Genomic DNA, 17,045 nt, shown 5'->3' on the forward strand with positions numbered 1-17,045 from the left:
CTTTTCACTGAAAATCTCTTCCCTTCCGGCGAAGCTCTGAAATGGCAGTGAAGTAGCGTTGAGCTTAAATAACTATAGTCTTCAGAAGACTTGAAATGAAGTGCAAGAGAATGAGCAAATAATGATCAAATCTTTATTTTTTGGATTAACTATTCCTTTAAGATCCTTCAGGCAGAATATCCTCGTGCAACGTATTCATTCAGTCTTGGGAAATAAACTCAGTTTTTCTGCATCACGGTGTATATTTTTGTTTGTTTTTAGGGACAGATATGTGTTGATCTGCCAATTCTGCCCACTTTCAATCAAAAATGTGGGGTATTTACAGCTCGTGATTGGCCCTGTCTGGCCTGAAGCTGGTATGATTGTGTGTGCATATAAAAGGGAGTGTGCGTGTGTGTGTCTGAATGCGAGTGGCTGCCTCATCAGCATGAGAGGACATGTTCTGAATGCTTATTGCAAGCGCCTTGGGGAGAACCGATCTCAGGGGAGCCGGTCACATGCGGCGCGCTCTGGGTCGGCTGATAGGGGTGGTGGCAGCGGCGTTTGGAGTTTTTCATCCCTCAATCCCCTCCGGTGCTATATGAAATATTAACAGCGAAACTCTGAAACAGCAGCTTGTTTCCCGCCTAAATATCTCCTCAGGCAAAACTTCTCACAGACAGCCCACGGTCTCACTTCTCCTGCCTGCAAGATGCTGAAAAACACACCGGCCTGCTGAGATTGCAATTCGCCTGAGCTTTGTGGCCAATGTGTGCGTCTTCTGTATATGCACATGTATGCTTTTGTTCATGCTTTTGAATAAAACTAATTGTAAGCATTCAACTTTAGCACATAATTGGCCATGCAGCATTTGTCCTACAGACATGATTCTTTAAAGTCGGCATAAAATGAAAATTGCAATAGTCGTTTTTTCTCTGTGAAACTGCTTCTCAAACTAGAAAAATGAAGGGCAGAGCTTTATTTTGTCTATCAGGAATTGATTGGATCATTGATGTGCTCTGATAAATAATTTACTGCAATATTCCATTAAAAAATAAGGATTGTCCATTTTGATTTTGTGGTAACTTTAAATCATTTGGCTAGTTGTAGAAAGTTGTGCTATTACTTTTATAAGCAATCAGACTTCATGTGCCTTTATTTTTTTGCAGGTGTTCCTGCATGCAAATGGTACCGGTACCAAATATGACACCGTGGAGGTGGATGCAGAGAGTCCCATTAACGCTGACCTGCTGTTGGACTCCACCAAACAGAACGTCTACGTATTGACTGAAAGAAAGGTATGAGAGACAAACGGCTTCTTTCAACTGCCAGCAACTGAAACAAACAGCATCTGTTACATGCACGCTCTAAAGGGAGAGATTACACGTTTACTTTGACAAACATCATTTGAATGACAGATTTTTTTTTCTCAAGATGAAAGTCTGGTTTTGTTTCTTGCATTGTCGAGTAATTGCCAGTGGAATCGTCTTGGCAGCCAATCAGAATTGGAGATACTTTTTTACACTGTTCTCTCATGCAAAAGTTGCGTTCTCTTGCATTTGATCAGTTTGCAATGCAAGAACGGTGCTCAGGGCCTCTGATTCGTGTGTGTGTTTCAGGTTACAAAGCTACATGTAGCTCAGTGTGAGAAGCATTTGGACTGCCACTCCTGTCTGTCTAATCGAGATCCCTACTGCGGTTGGTGTTCGCTGGAGGGCAGGTACTTGAGCTCACCTGATTACTGTTACACATCACTGCCTGCTCTTTCAACACTCCCTTCCCATCAGGCCGCACCTCTCGTTTTACATAAACAGCACATTTAATCATACGGCGATCATTTCCATAGATCATTTTTGATATTCATAATTTCTTCAACGACTTCTGCTTCCACAGAACAGCAGCTGTGTTACCGGTTCAACTATTTTGGGCGGTTTATGCAACCCTTTTTGTTTGGGGATTATTCTAGGGATCATTATCAGACTAAGATTTAATACTACACTACCATTCAAAAGTTTGGGGTCCGTAAGAAGGACGTTTTTTGGAAGAACTAAATAGTGACAGTAAAGACAATCTGTTTCAAATAAATGCTAATTCACAAATAATCATCCTCTCTGCTCTCAAATCTCATGCATCTTATCGTGATCAGGCAAGTTTTCAGGCAAAATCGTCTATTCTCACACAAAGCTATCGTATTTCTTAAGAAGGATTTTTTTTTTTTTTTTTTGGTGCTTGACATCATAAATCACAATCCATTTTTGTGAAATAAGAAACAGAAGATCAGATATTGTGACAAAATAATGGTGTCAGAATTACATGAGGGATGCGCGTAATTTTTGTGTTTTATTTTCTCAATCTAATCTCTGAGAGGACTCTTCAGTTTATTCAATTTAGTTGTAACTCTCAACAGACCCTTATCTCATTGTGTGTGTTTGTGTGTGTATCAGATGCACGCGGAAGATGGATTGCGCACGGCATGCTCAGCTGCACCACTGGATCTGGAGTTACGGTCATGAGCGCCAGTGTGTGTCTATAGAGAGTCTACAACCCTCCATCCAAAGCAGAGCAGAACAGACACGGGTACATTCCCAGATCACCTCCCACTCTCCTGTCACATTGTAGTCTGTGTGGTCTTCATTGCAGCCTATTTTAGCCAAGAAACGCCCACTTAGACAGGAATTGACTCCCTGACCGTCATGTAACACTGGCTAACCAGGCATTATGTGATAGCAGAAAGCAATTAAAGCTGTCTCTTTCATTTTTATCAGTTTTTTTTTTATTCTAAAAAAGGCTGGAATATTCAATATACACTTGGGTTTATGGTGAAATCTCATTGTTCCAAAGTCCTGCTTCTCATAACAATATTTTAAATCTCATAACAGTATTTTAAATATATTGTCCCTCATTAGAGCATTTTTGCTTTTGTTGTGGATAGACAGACTATTTCTCACTGAATATTTGTCACATCCTTATGTATGTATGTGTGTGTGACTGTGTGTATGTATATGTGTGTGTGTGTATATATATAATATAATATAATATAATATAATATAATATAATATTCCAGTAATATATACTACTTTACTACTAGTAGTCACATAGGATGATCAGTAAAGACGTTTATTATGTTACAAATAAACGTGTTATTTATGTTATAAATAAACATTGTTCTTTTTAACTTTCTATTCATCAAAGAATCCAGAAAAAATGTATGGTTTCCACAAAAATATTTTCTATATTTTCAATATTGAAAATAGTTAGAAATGTTTCTTGAGCAGCAAATCAGCATATTAGAATGATTTCTAAATGATCATGTGACTAATTGCCTCTATCTACGAATAGCAAGGAACAAATCATGTTCATAACTGTGATGTAAACTAAAATCTATTGACTAAGGTTATTTATTTATTTAATAAAAAAATTAAAAAAACTGACTTACTCCAGTAGTAAATGCAAAGTTGCGCTCGAGGTCTTCGATTGCACAATAACATTCTTGTAAGGGGTCAGGAGCAGTTCTGACTGGTTGCTTATGCAGGACTCTCAGACGATTACATAGCCTGAAAACTTTGCACCAGCTTCCAAACAAAAGTATTGACAATATCTCCTATTAGTATTCTTAAGAGCAAGCATGGCCTTGCACACTCTTAAAATGGCCATTTAAATATCTGATCTATTTTTTTCTTCTGTGCTTTCAAGGTCTCTTTCACAGTTCTACAGTTGCCAGTTTTGTCAAAGGATGAGTCTCTATCTTGCGCTTTTGGGAGTTTGGCTGCTCAGCCTGCGGTTGTCATGGAGAACAGAATCACATGTCAATCACCAGCACCAGAGCAGCTCCCCCCGAGTCCACCAGGCAACGGTGAGCCACGCTGATGCGATCGCATTGCCAAGCCGGTTTTATCCCAGCAACCAACTGTTGAGCTGAGGGAATGAAACCCAAACCATTTCTTTTCAAGAGAGTGTGCTTTTTTTATTTTTTTATTCTTGGTAATCTGAAACTAGCTATCATGATTTTTATCTAAGTGCACAAGCACATTCAGAGATAACTAGCTTCTTAGAATATGTTTGCTTGCATGTTGTAAATATGCAACGATTTGCCGAAATTGAAAGATACTCCTGTTGATTTTACTGACGTTGAATCTGGGTTACAGGGATTATTTTGACGTAGGGTTTTAGCTTATCTTTTGTGCAACTAGAAAATGTCAATTTGCCAGGACTCTGTACTAAAGCTTTTAGGCAAACAGTTCTGAGATCCTGACAATGCATTGTGCGCCTCTCTAGAGTATACAGTAGATCAACAGTATTTACTGTACAGGGATGGGTAAATCCATGTTAAATATTGAACATCACTTAATCGCATTTCAAGCTGAAAATTCTAGGGAAAAAAGGAACTTTGAATTATTTCTGGTTATTATGTCATTTGCTTTGCTGATATTTTACATGAATCTGTTTATTTGTAGATCACGTATCTGTTCGAATGGCACTGAAGTTTGGAGACGTGACCATCTCGCACGCAAATATCACCTTTTATGACTGTAAAGCAGTCGGACGGCTCAACGCTACTTCACCGTAAGGACATGTGCACACAAAGTTCATGCTCTGGCCCGCTTGTAAATAAACCCACACATGCATAACACACCGTGAAAGAATTTAAATACATGTATCATTAAAAACAACATTTTCTTTTTAAGTAGTTGAATGAACTATGTAGACATGCTTGTGCACAACACTCCACTATTACAGTAACTAACCTGCAAACTCACCCAACACACTCACAAGCTCATTGAAATGTTTATATATCAATACCTTTTTAATATTTAGTGACTTGATACGTCCTACTAAATGAGATTGAGTGATGAAAGCCAATCAGAAAGGTCTTTAAGCTGAACTTGATAAAGAAATAAGTAATTATGTTTTGCTTAAAAAAATGAAGCTAACTTCAAATTACTTTTTCTTGGCAATTAAGCAAATTAATTTTCATGACTATAATGCAAAAAAAAAAGTAATTCTCATTATTCAAAAAATGACTTTTAGAATTTAAAGTACTTTTACATCATGATAATATTTGTCATGCTGCTTTTAATTTTATGCTAATTTAAATGAAAAGCATTTGTATTCGAGTCATTTGTTGTCCTTATTTTTTATGCAAAATGTTGTTGTTTTTCTGAGGGCGAAGGGGGGTGAAATGTTTTCATGACTTAATGGGCTTAATTCTAAATTGGTCTTGGCAAGAGAGTGTGGAAAATTAGTGAAAATATAAAATACGACTGTTTAGTGCAAAAAACTTTGACTTGCATTATAAATGTACTAGTATTTAATATGAATATTATATGACCACACATACGGGCTGTCCTCTGATGACACATTCATCGTATCACATGTGATCTGCTGCAGGTGCATGGCGTGTGTTAGCAGTATGTGGCCGTGTCACTGGTGTGTGAAGGATGAGCGCTGCACTCATGATAAGAACTGCCCCCCTCAGCACGTCATCTATAACAGCAGAGTAAGTGTTCGCCCTCCCCCAGGGTTTACCATTTCATAACCACTTACAGACTGTCCACGGGGTCACGACCTGTTTGGTCAAAGGTCAAAATAAATGATTATTGTTATTATTATGCGTGGAGGTCATCTACTGAAACAGGAATATATCCAAAACATTTCTAAAAAGTACCATGTTTTTGTAGGACATGCTTTCATGCTTTCAAGTATAGTGTCCATCTATCCATCAATCAGACTATCTCCGACAGACTGTCTATCTATCCTGTATATCTATCTTTTATATCTATCTATCTTACCCATCAATCCTGTCTATTGGTGTCAGTCACCACATGCCACACAATAACTGTGTAAAGGTCATCAATTTTGAAATGAGTTCAATTCATTGAAGCAGAAGACAGTGATGTCATAATCCAGCTCAGTTCTCATCTAATAGTGTCAGTGCAGTCAAATTAATAATATTGCTGAATGTTGTTGTTATTAATATTACTTTTTTTTTTTAACTGTGTGGTAACTTGGTCTTAAAAAAACACGTGTTTTGTGATCGTCCAAAAAAATTTTTTATCTCTGGTGACTAACTTGCAAGATTATTGTTTTTTTAAATTATCATGTTTGTCTAAAACGCTGTGGCCGAAATCATGCAGTCATGTCTAAATTTGGTCCATCCAATCAAATTGCACCTTCCGCTGATCATTTGCATTAACCTGAAAACCAAACTAACCAACCCTCATGTCACTTTCAAAGAAGTAGGTGCAGGTCACCTTTGCCCTCAGTGAAACACTTATGTTGTGTGTGTGTGTGTGTGTGTGTGTGTGTGTGTGTGTGAACAGGAGCAGTCAACGCCCCGCGGGCCCGACTCTTGCCCCTGCGTCTGGGCCCTGCAGAGCTCCCCTCTGGTTCCTGTTGGCTTTGACACCGAGCTCTCTCTACAGGGCAAAAACCTGGACATTTTTGAGGTGATGCTCATCTGCCGTTTATCATTTCACCCCATCCATTGTGCCTGAGCCAATACGTTGGCCTTGACGTTTCATGGCTGTGCATTTTAAAAGGCCATTATTCCCGGGTGTTCAGGAGGGTCTGGGTGAACTCATTTATGATAATGCATCTGGAATGAGGAAGGGGGGTTTAGAGACCTCTCGTGATTAGCGTTTGATTGTGTGACATACTGTGTGATATTCTGAACAGGATGAGGAAGATTACATGTGCGTGCTGGTCATCGAAGGCCAGGAGCTGAGTTTGCAGGCCACGTTGGACCGCAGCAAAGAGACGGGGACGCATGTGTTCAAGTGCGCCGCTCATCAGGTGATATTAATTGCGGCCATTTATTCAACACAGCATCGAATCACACCACAGCCGCTGCGGTTAATATAGACTTGTGTGTGACGTCTGCACTGATAATAGCTGTAATTTATGACACCAGCCAGAAAAACACAGCAATTTAAACATGGATTTGTTTATGGTGCCACACATGATTGGTCTGCATGCACCTGGCTGATTATACATTGATTTTGTGTGTCTGTGTGTAGTTTGGGTACTCAGGAAAGCAGTTTGAATATTCCGCTCCTGTATACCTGCAACGGGGGACGCAGCGTATAGATTCAGCTCCACATCTCCGCTGTGAGTACCATGATCATTTCAGTCACTGAACATCCTCAAATTAACTCTCTTGTTTCTAAACAATGTACTTACTTATTTGCATAACTTAAATGCATAAAAATTATAAACAGAAATTGTAAAAAAATATATTATTTATAAATAAAAATAGATCAAATTTAGAATATACTTATACTAATTTTATATGATTCTATTTTATAATACTATCTATCTATCTATCTATCTATCTATCTATCTATCTATCTATCTATCTATATATGTATCTATATATGTATCTATATATATATAATGCTTAGATAATTAATGACAATAATTTTTACAAATGTATATATACATATGCATACAATATATTAATAATTATTTTATATATTATTCATATATTATTCATATATATATATTTATATCTATCTATCTATCTATCTATCTATCTATGAATAATATAATTATTATTTATACATTTGTAAAAATTATTGTCATTAATTATCTAGGATTTTATCAGGGATGGATCATGTTGTGTACATGCTAGAAGACTCTGTCCTTTGATAAGATTCCACTTTGTTTAAATAGGACAAGAACAACAATTGAGTCATTGATGCAGCCAGTAAGAGCTTTGTATCTGTTGATTGTGAGCTCACAGTGATAGTGTGTGTGACTGTGTAACAGTGCAGCTGTACGACTGCTCAGTGGGACAGTCCGACTGCAGCCAGTGCCGTGCGGTTGCGGCCAATTATGGGTGTGTGTGGTGTGCCAGTGAAACTCCCGGCTGTGTGTATAACCAATCCTGCACCAGTGGAACCATGGACACCTGTCCTCCCCCTCTAATTACTGAGGTACACGTATGCATGGTCCAAAATTAAATTATGTGGGTGAATTGAGAAATGTTTTATCATCAACCATGGTTTTGCTATTTCCTTAAAGATGTATCTTGTTGCCAATTAATTTATATTTATTCATTGAAGCAAACACCACAGCTAATTTTGTAATTTGCATAATCATAAACCTGTCAGTCTATCATCTTTCGCAAGTCATGGGTTTGATTTCTAGGGAGTGCATGAATTGTTAAAACGAATACCTTTGGATAAAAGCATCTCCTGAATGCATAAATGTCAATGTGAAGGCAAAAGCTGTGACCATAGTCACTGATCTTTAAATAAGTGCAAAGTTTGTGTTGAATGATCTAAAGATCTAGTTTGAGCGTTCAGTAGCAATCTGTGTGTTTAGCTTCAAGAGAGTAACCATGCATTTGTGTTGTTTTAATTTCTCAATTTGCTTCAGTTCTTTTATTAGCATTTATAATAAACCATTTATTCAATAATTTTGAATTATATATATAATCTATATATATATATAGATAGATAGATAGATAGATAGATAGATATATAGATAGATATATAGATATATAAATTTTATTTTTTATATATACATTTTATATATTATGTTTATATATGAATTATTTTGCTTGTATTGTTGGTTAATCTTAAGATTTTGTGGTTTAATGTAATATTTGTCTTTAAGAATAAGAGTAAAATGTCTCCATTTTAAGGTTTTATGGAATAATGTGAAGTAGTTTGATATAACAACAATTGTTGGATTTTTGCCGGTCAGATGAAGTCCAACTGAGCATTTAAACATAAACCACTGAGATTATTCAATAAACCCTGCTCATTTTTATCATCATTTTGTCTCCTGTTTTCTACTCTTCCTTGCTGTTAATACAGAATACAAAATACAGTGCTAACTAGTTTTGGGTTTCAGACAAAACAGATATTTTCTGATCTGGTTAAAAGACTGGATCTAATATTCCTGGCGTAGAGAATCAAAACAAATTTTGTCTCACATAGAAAGATTAAAACACTGCAAGGATCGAACAATTGTTGTTGCACTGCCAGTCCAACCTATTATTATTTCTATTATTATTATTATCCTAAATAATTATCATTGTACTAATTTTTTGCAAACCAATTATTAGTCACATGCGACCCTTGGTGGGTGTTAATTTTGGTCTCTAAATACATTTATAAAGGACACTCTGTGTGTTTTTTACATTCAAATTGAATTTAGAAAAAGGTCAATTAAAGGTGCAGGAAGCAATTTCTGAGAAACACTGTTGAAAGTGGATCAGCATGAGCACCACAACACAATTGTAGCCAATCAACATTAGGGGGCGTGTCCACTCATGATGGGGGAGGAGAGAGTGAGCAAGAGGAAGATTTGAACTGAAGAAAGACTATAGAAAGAGAGATGGCTGAGAGACATCTATTTAGTGGTGAGACTGCAATGAAAACCAAACCCATTTGTCTTTGAAGTACTTTATTCTTGCAAGAAGGCCATTCACATACAGAAATCAGAGTTTTCTGCTGCGAAGGGCAACCCTGCCTTTTTATATATCACAGATTACTCTGTTGTTTTCCTGTTATGTTAATTCAGAAAGAAGATCTATACCATATAAGGATATTTTATTGTCTTATTCGCTTGACCCAGAAAAAGAGGAACTGTTTCAAAATGGCAGGATGTTGAGTAGACATGTAACACCTTTTGCTGCAAAGACATCTTCAGCTCACAGCTGGACACAGTACATAGTAATTTTCCACTAAACAATTGTCTATTGTCATGCATGTACATACATCACATGAAGTAAAATGAATTGCCATAACAGACATTACAAAAGAGAAAAGGTCAGAGGAAAATCACTAGGAAAAGAAGGGTTATGATCAGGCAAGAGCTTTAGGTTAATTTTAGAAAAGCTTCCCAGCGCTGGAGAGAGGTTAGACAGTGGGCACAGAGGTTGCTTTGTTTCTGCTCCATACGTGAATAACATTGGTTATGTTGTTGTTGTAATGTTTGCTATAGTAACAGGACAATTTTGAATGTCAGTGTTTGTCTGGAGCTGCTGGTGACTAACAACCAACTCTTGCTTGTGTATACTCTTGTGTATGTTCTTCCCTGTCATTCGTTCGGCATCTTTGCGATGCATTATTTTGCTTTGCTTTAGCTATGATAAAGAGACATCCGCTCTTGCATTGTGTGAAGGGAGGGGTGTATTTGTTTGGGTTGATTTCAAACTTCAACAGTGTTGAATGTTTAAATGTTAAAGAGGTCATTTTGTCAAACCACTCTCTGCAATTATTGACTTTATGTCTGTGTACAGGTGGAGCCTCTGACTGGTCCACTAGAGGGCGGCATACTGCTGACGATCCAGGGATCGAACCTAGGTCAGAACTTCCAGGACGTCCAGGCAGGAGTGACGGTGGCAGGGGTCAGCTGTAGACTTCTGCCTGAGGCCTATCGCATTTCCACCAGGTACAACGCCTCTCTTAAAATGACTGTTTTAGTGCATGAAATAAAATGAGAAATTGCCATCAAAATTCATATGTGCATAATTCTTTTTTTTTTTTTTTTTCAGCATTGTGTGCGAGCTCCAGGCCAGTGCAAATGTCACAGCCGGACCGGTCATCATCACCGTCAGAGGTTCAGAGAAAGGAGAGTCCCAGCAGACGTTCTCATATCAGGACCCACAGCTGAGCATGATTGTGCCCAAAAAAGGGCCCTTGGCTGGGGGCACGACACTAACGGTGCACGGGTCGCAGCTCCTGACGGGACAAAGAACAGAACAAAAGAGTGACCAAATCACTGGCCTGCAGGCGTTCCTGGGCTCAAAGCCTTGTCGTATGTGAGTGCCAATATCTTTCATCTGTTTATTGATGGAAAATGCAAATGTAATTTACGGAAAGGATGCTGCAAGTTGCATTTATCTAAGGGTGTGTTCACACTTGGCATGTTTGGTTCGATTAAAATGAACTCTGGTGCGATTGCTCTGTTAGTGCGGTTAATTTGAATAAGTGTGAATGCTGCTATCCGAACCCTGGTGCGCACCAAACAAGCAGACCGAGAATGCAAACTAACAAACAAACAAACTCTGGTGCAGTTCGACTGACATATGAACGCAACATGGACCAAAGACATGTAAACGAACCAAAAAAAGGACATGGTGTCACAAGATGCGACCCTAAAAAGGACAGAATGCTCAAGCATATTTGTTTTTAGAAAGAACATAATGTTGAGGCATCACTGTTTGGTACAGGCATCAGAACCGCGTCTCCGCGCAGCAGATCTTCGTTGGTTTGACTCCTTTACACATTTTATAAGCTCTTCATGAGTTCTCAGCTGGTCAAAATACCATCATATGTAGGCTACGCACATACAGCGAGCGCATTTAGCCCAGCACACAGCATTGTTTTGGATGTTCGGTAAGTTCCGTCGTGTAATATACATAATAAAAGCCAACCAAACAGGTTATGGACATATCCCTACCCCTTTAGGTTCAGTATCTTTAGGTTTGATGTTAAAATGCCAATGTGAACGCTAAGCGGGCCAGGACTAAATGTTTTAGTTTTTTGATCTGGACCGAACTACATGTGTGAACCCTAAAGTCTTCTCTCTGTTTTTCCCCCCCATAAGCAATGAAGTGAGTGACACAAGGCTGATTTGTCGCACCAGTCACTCAAACCAAACTGGAAAAGTGCCACTCAAAGTCGTGTTTGGAAAAGCAGAGAGGATTTTGGATAGTGTCCTTTTCAGCTATATGGACGACCCAGTGATTATTGATGCAACACCGACTGAGAGTTTCTACGGGTGCGTGCGCTCAAGTCCTACTCTTATGCATCCTTCATCTGCATCATGAGACTTTATTCCTCTAACGATTTCATTTTAATTTAGGGGTGGACGTGTTATATACGTGACCGGCCAAAACTTAAATGTCGTTCAGCACCCGAAGATGTCAGTCTCTTATGAGCCTAGAGAGAGTTTTGAAGTCAGAAGACGTCGATACGCCCACGTTTCTGCCAGGAGTCTCTTGGTTATGGTAAAACAGTCAGGAAACTCATTTCACACATTGCTTCAACCAATTTTACATGTCAAACACAGAATTTGTTTTCAAAATTAATGCAAACAGTACTCATACATTTGATTCATTCTCAGAGGTTCAAATATTTATTCAGAGATGGTTTAATCATTTACTTGACTAAATCTGAACACTTTAACTCTCTAAGCCCGTGAGAGAAAATGTTCTCGGAAGTGCAGAAGTGCAAATGTTTCTTTCTGTCTTCAGAGTCAGAATTTGTGCACCAACGTTTCCTCAGAGCAAATGATTTGCAAGAGCCCAGAGGTGCCACCGAAATCCAGGATCGTGCGAGTGTGGTTCGAGATGGACAATGTGCACATCGACTTTCACACCATCAAGAACAAGCCGTTCACGTACCACCCAAACCCAGACTTATTCCAGCTCAACAGTGAATCCCAAGGAACAGCCATCCGATTTAAACCTGGAGGAGTCCTGGCAGTAGAGGTGCATGCATTTCTGTATCATTTAGGGTCAACCAGTATTATTTTAGTACTATTATAGTTTTTGAGTTAACTTTTATTTTTATAGTGTCTGTTTTCATTTATTTTGTTGTGTATTTTGTCCGTTTTATATGTTTTTTTTGTTTTTTTTATATTACTATTTAGGCTTAATTTATTTTCATTTGTTTATTCAATTCCAATTTGTAATTACAGTGCTTCAACTTATTTCAGTTAGTTTGAAAAGAGAACATTTCTGATTTTTGTTTACTTTACTTTAAATTGCCCCTATTTAGCTTTTTTCAGATATTTCTTTCATGTACTGTGTAATGGAGCTGTTTGTGAATGTAAAAGGTCTGCAAAGTGCACAAAAAATGAAATTATTGTTTCCCATAAGAAACAACCAATTCTGAACACTAATTCCAATCTTACTTTCTGCACAAACCTTCCTAGGTTTGCAACAAATTTGCATAATGCCAGCCTGTGGTTTTCATTGGCTGCCCGTGAGCTACTTTGACCCTTAAACACTGTAGTTGTATCTGAGACTGGAAGAGTTTGGTTTGTGCTGTCGACATGTCAAGAAGATGCTGCTGTTTTCTGGGCTGCGGAAGCAAATCCACTTGGCACTTCAAAAGGATGAAGACTCAGTAAATCCGATGCCATCATTACTGTTCATATCATATCACAGTGTAAACAAGTGCTATGGAAGCGTCTAGAGCTGAAACTCAGATATGATATTAGTCGTTTAGTTTCTGACGCGTGCTGTAAGTTGTCGACCATTCACAACACACTTGGCCAGCTGACCAATCAGAGCAGAGTAGGATGGCGGTAAGGAGTTTAGAGACTAGATCCTTGATCAAACCATATGTATATTATGAGAAAAATTTGTTTGTTGTCCTTGGATGCATGTAAACCTACTATAAGCGAGCTCCAAAACAAAATTAGGGACCTTTAAAATAGCATAATAGGGGCAATAGCATAAATAGTTTTATTTCAATTAACAAAAATGATTTTAATAGTAATTTTTAGTTAACTATAATAACCCTGTTGTTTTGCACCAAAACATTTGTAATTTAGTTGAAGTGACTGAGGATGTGTGTTTTGTCTCTGAAGGGAAAGGGACTGACACTGGCCATGAGCAGAGAGGAAGTTCTGGCCCGGCTGGGGAAGGAAGAATGTGACGTCAAGACTCTGGATAACACGCACCTGTACTGCGAACCACCTGAGGAACAGCCTCTCGCCCTGGACGACGATGACTTACCCAAGCTTACGGTCAGTCTGAATCCAGTGACTTCTGTAGTTGTTTCAGTGCACATGTTTTTTTTTTTTTAAATGTTACCAAAAGGTTATTTTTATTCTGGTGCAATCGCCAAATACAGTTTGGGTGTCGTAGTTTTAGTCAGACAAACATTGTGTTGACAAACATGACAAGTTTTGAGCATCACAGTTTTTATATCCGCACAGAAAGTGAAATGCTGCATGAAGTGATCAAATCAGAGCCAATTAGATCATGTGTGATGTTTGACTGAGGCACTTTTTAGCAGACTTGTTTTTTGTAGTGTTTTTCAATAGGGAGTTAGAGATTTTAACGTTTTGGTTTATTTTGTATATTCAATTGTGCATGTTAATATCATCTATTATTAGAATACCATTGCTGTTTATTTAAAAGTTAAACTTTAAAAACATCAAAAGTAACACTGTTAAATGTACATTTTTGCACATATCAAAATTAATCCATTTTTATACTCATTTTACTGTAAATTATTTCAATGCAGTGTAATTTTAAAACAATTGATTTTAATTGTTTTAATGTATACAGGGTGGGCCATTTATATGGATACACCGTAATAACATGGGAATGGTTGGTGATATTAAAGTCCTGTTTGTGGCACATTAGTATATGTGAGGGGGCAAACTCCTCAAGATGGGTGGTGACCATGGTGGCCATTTAGAAGTCGGCCATCTTGGATACAACCTTTGTTTTTTCAATAGGAAGAGGGCCATGTGACACATCAAACTTATTGGTAATGTCACAAGAAAAACAATGGCGTGCTTGGTTTCAACGTAACTTTATTCGTTCATGAGTTATTTATTTTATAAGTGGTCAGAAACTTGTAAATAACTCATGAATGAATACAGTTACGTTGAAACCAAGCACACCATTGTTTTTCTTGTGACATTACCAATAAGTTTGATGTGTCACATGGCCCTCTTCCTATTGAAAAAACAAAAGTTGTATCCAAGATGGCCGACTTCTAAATGGCCACCATGGTCACCACCCATCTTGAGGAGTTTGCCCCCTCACATATACTAATGTGCCACAAACAGGACTTTAATATCACCAACCATTCCCATGTTATTACGGTGTATCCATATAAATGGCCCACCCTGTACATTATTTATTAATAAATAAAACAGAGAAATATTATTTATTTAGACAAAAGAGTATAAATAAATAGTATAAGATTTAATATCATTATTGGCCATAATATAAATATTATTATTGGCTTATCAGCCAAAATTTTGACTTTGTGCTTCCCTAACTCTTTCTACTGTATGTATCTTTCTACATACGTTATGGAAAAACGTATGAAAATAATGACTTTAAAATACATTAAGTTGAAATCACATTGGCTTGTGTCTTCTTCAGAGGCATATATCATCGCTAAACAACCATATCTGGTCTGTCTTGAGTGGTTTATGTTATTGTCTCTGCTGTGAAAATGAGGTTTTTACTACCGACTGTGGCCTGGAACCCATCTTGTTTAAATAGATGTAATTTATTGCTTCACACTGTGTCTTATCACACCTGCTTAGGATTGTGTCTTTATTTTCCCATCACATGCTAACATCTATGTGTGTGTGTCTCACTCAGGTGTTAATGGGAAACTTGGCGTTTGACTTGGGTCGGGTGCAGTACGACAACGATTTACACTCACCGGTGCCTCTGGCGGCTCAGATCGGCCTGGCAGCGGGGGCCGCGGTGGTGGTTCTCATCGTGCTGGTCATCATTCTCATGTACAGGTAGAGTGAACTCAGATTCCTCACCCTTCTGAGCTTGTCGTCATGACGATGAGCCGTGAACTCAAATCCAGCACTCAGGAAGAATTCTAATGGTATCCATTTGTTAGCGGTCGTGCTCTAACCCTGTGTTTGCTCTCGCTCTGTTTGTAAAGGCGGAAGAGTAAACAGGCTCTGAGAGACTATAAAAAGGTTCTGGTGCAGCTGGAGACTCTGGAGATAAATGTTGGAGACCAGTGCAGGAAAGAGTTCACTGGTATGACAGGACTTTTTCATCCATCCATCTCAATTAAATATTTATATAATTATTTTAAAATATATGTAAAAGCTGTTTACCCTGTGTGTAGATTACTATTTATAATAAATAATCTTCACACAGGGCTTTCATAAACAGCTTTCATAATCTTTATCATTTTTATTTCATTATTATAATAACAGTTATAGTAGTAACTATAATACTATGTTGTTTGGAAACACAATGTAGTTACCATGGTTTGTAATTGTAAACTGAAGTATGATAAAGGAAAAATGATATTGTTTTCAATGTTCTGCCATCCACCTTTTTAAACGAGCTGTTTGCTGCCCTCCAGATCTGATGACGGAGATGATGGATCTGAGCAGTGACGTTGGTGGTCCTGGTATCCCGTTTCTGGATTACCGCACGTATGCAGAGCGTGTTTTCTTCCCCGGCCAGAAGGGTGCGCCACTGAGTCAGAATCTGGATTTGCCTGATTTCCGTAGGCAGACGGTGGAGCAGGGCCTGGGTCAGCTCAACAACCTGCTCAACAACAGACTCTTCCTTATACGGGTCAGTGAAGTGCCTTGTTTGTGCTGTCAGTTCGGCTCCAGCTTCCTGTAGAGGAAAAAAAAGCTGAGTGTAATTACAGTGTTTATGCCGCTGGCGTATTTATGTGCATCAGTGGCTGTTTTTGGAGCCATGATTTCACCTCAAAGACTAAACAAAGGATGAAAAAGAAAGCAAATGTAATATTCAATTTGCATTAATGCAGCTGGATGCCTGTTTAGCACAGGGAGTTCTCAGTCGCTATCTTCTTCATGCTTTATCTGCGTTTAAACTGCCAAGCTGTCAGGCAGCAGTGAAGAAACTTCAGAGCTGAACTTCAGCATTTTAAATATTTATCCATCTCAGTAGTCTGAGGCTTTGTTGATGTTTACGAGTGCAGTTTTTTGAAAGCTCGAACTGTTTGATTGAAATTGGTCAAATAGTATGCTCTTGTAGGGAACATATGTGGCACTATTGCTGGTAAACTCTCCTCTGGGTTCCTCTTAGTTCATCCACACTCTGGAGGCACAGCAGAGTTTCTCACAGAGGGACAGAGGTTACATTGCGTCTCTTCTCACGATGGCCCTTCATGATAAGCTGGAATACTTCACTGATGTTATGAAGACCCTACTGGGGGATCTAGTACAGCAGTATGTGGCCAAGAACCCCAAACTCATGCTGCGCAGGTATTTCACATTCACCTTTTATTTATTTGGCATGCATTTATTATTGTTATTTTATCCAAAACAACTTTTTATCAGTATAAGAGTTCTTTGAATCATATGCATGGCCTTGTCATTGATATTTACTATCTTGATGT

At 38.2% G+C, this 17,045-nt stretch overlaps 1 protein-coding gene across 3 annotated transcripts in view; it reads left to right on the forward strand.

Annotated features, from left to right (window-relative positions):
- plxnb3 (plexin B3) overlaps window positions 1-17,045 on the forward strand; it is a 79,226-nt gene that overhangs the window by 48,244 nt on the left and 13,937 nt on the right. For all 3 annotated transcript variants that reach the window (XM_081349675.1, XM_081349677.1, XM_081349676.1), the window contains exons 4-23: window positions 1,149-1,277; window positions 1,599-1,699; window positions 2,424-2,556; window positions 3,673-3,832; window positions 4,434-4,542; window positions 5,368-5,476; window positions 6,300-6,425; window positions 6,655-6,771; window positions 6,996-7,086; window positions 7,747-7,913; window positions 10,232-10,383; window positions 10,487-10,753; window positions 11,542-11,715; window positions 11,800-11,944; window positions 12,191-12,427; window positions 13,534-13,692; window positions 15,296-15,444; window positions 15,597-15,697; window positions 16,032-16,249; window positions 16,733-16,911. In XM_081349675.1, coding sequence (XP_081205801.1) covers window positions 1,149-1,277; window positions 1,599-1,699; window positions 2,424-2,556; window positions 3,673-3,832; window positions 4,434-4,542; window positions 5,368-5,476; window positions 6,300-6,425; window positions 6,655-6,771; window positions 6,996-7,086; window positions 7,747-7,913; window positions 10,232-10,383; window positions 10,487-10,753; window positions 11,542-11,715; window positions 11,800-11,944; window positions 12,191-12,427; window positions 13,534-13,692; window positions 15,296-15,444; window positions 15,597-15,697; window positions 16,032-16,249; window positions 16,733-16,911 — 3,023 coding nt within the window. The remainder of the gene's footprint in view (window positions 1-1,148; window positions 1,278-1,598; window positions 1,700-2,423; window positions 2,557-3,672; window positions 3,833-4,433; window positions 4,543-5,367; window positions 5,477-6,299; window positions 6,426-6,654; window positions 6,772-6,995; window positions 7,087-7,746; window positions 7,914-10,231; window positions 10,384-10,486; window positions 10,754-11,541; window positions 11,716-11,799; window positions 11,945-12,190; window positions 12,428-13,533; window positions 13,693-15,295; window positions 15,445-15,596; window positions 15,698-16,031; window positions 16,250-16,732; window positions 16,912-17,045) is intronic.

This window comes from Scardinius erythrophthalmus (assembly GCF_964197995.2).
Source record: "Scardinius erythrophthalmus genome assembly, chromosome: 20".
In the NCBI taxonomy this organism is placed as follows: Eukaryota; Metazoa; Chordata; class Actinopteri; order Cypriniformes; family Leuciscidae; genus Scardinius; species Scardinius erythrophthalmus.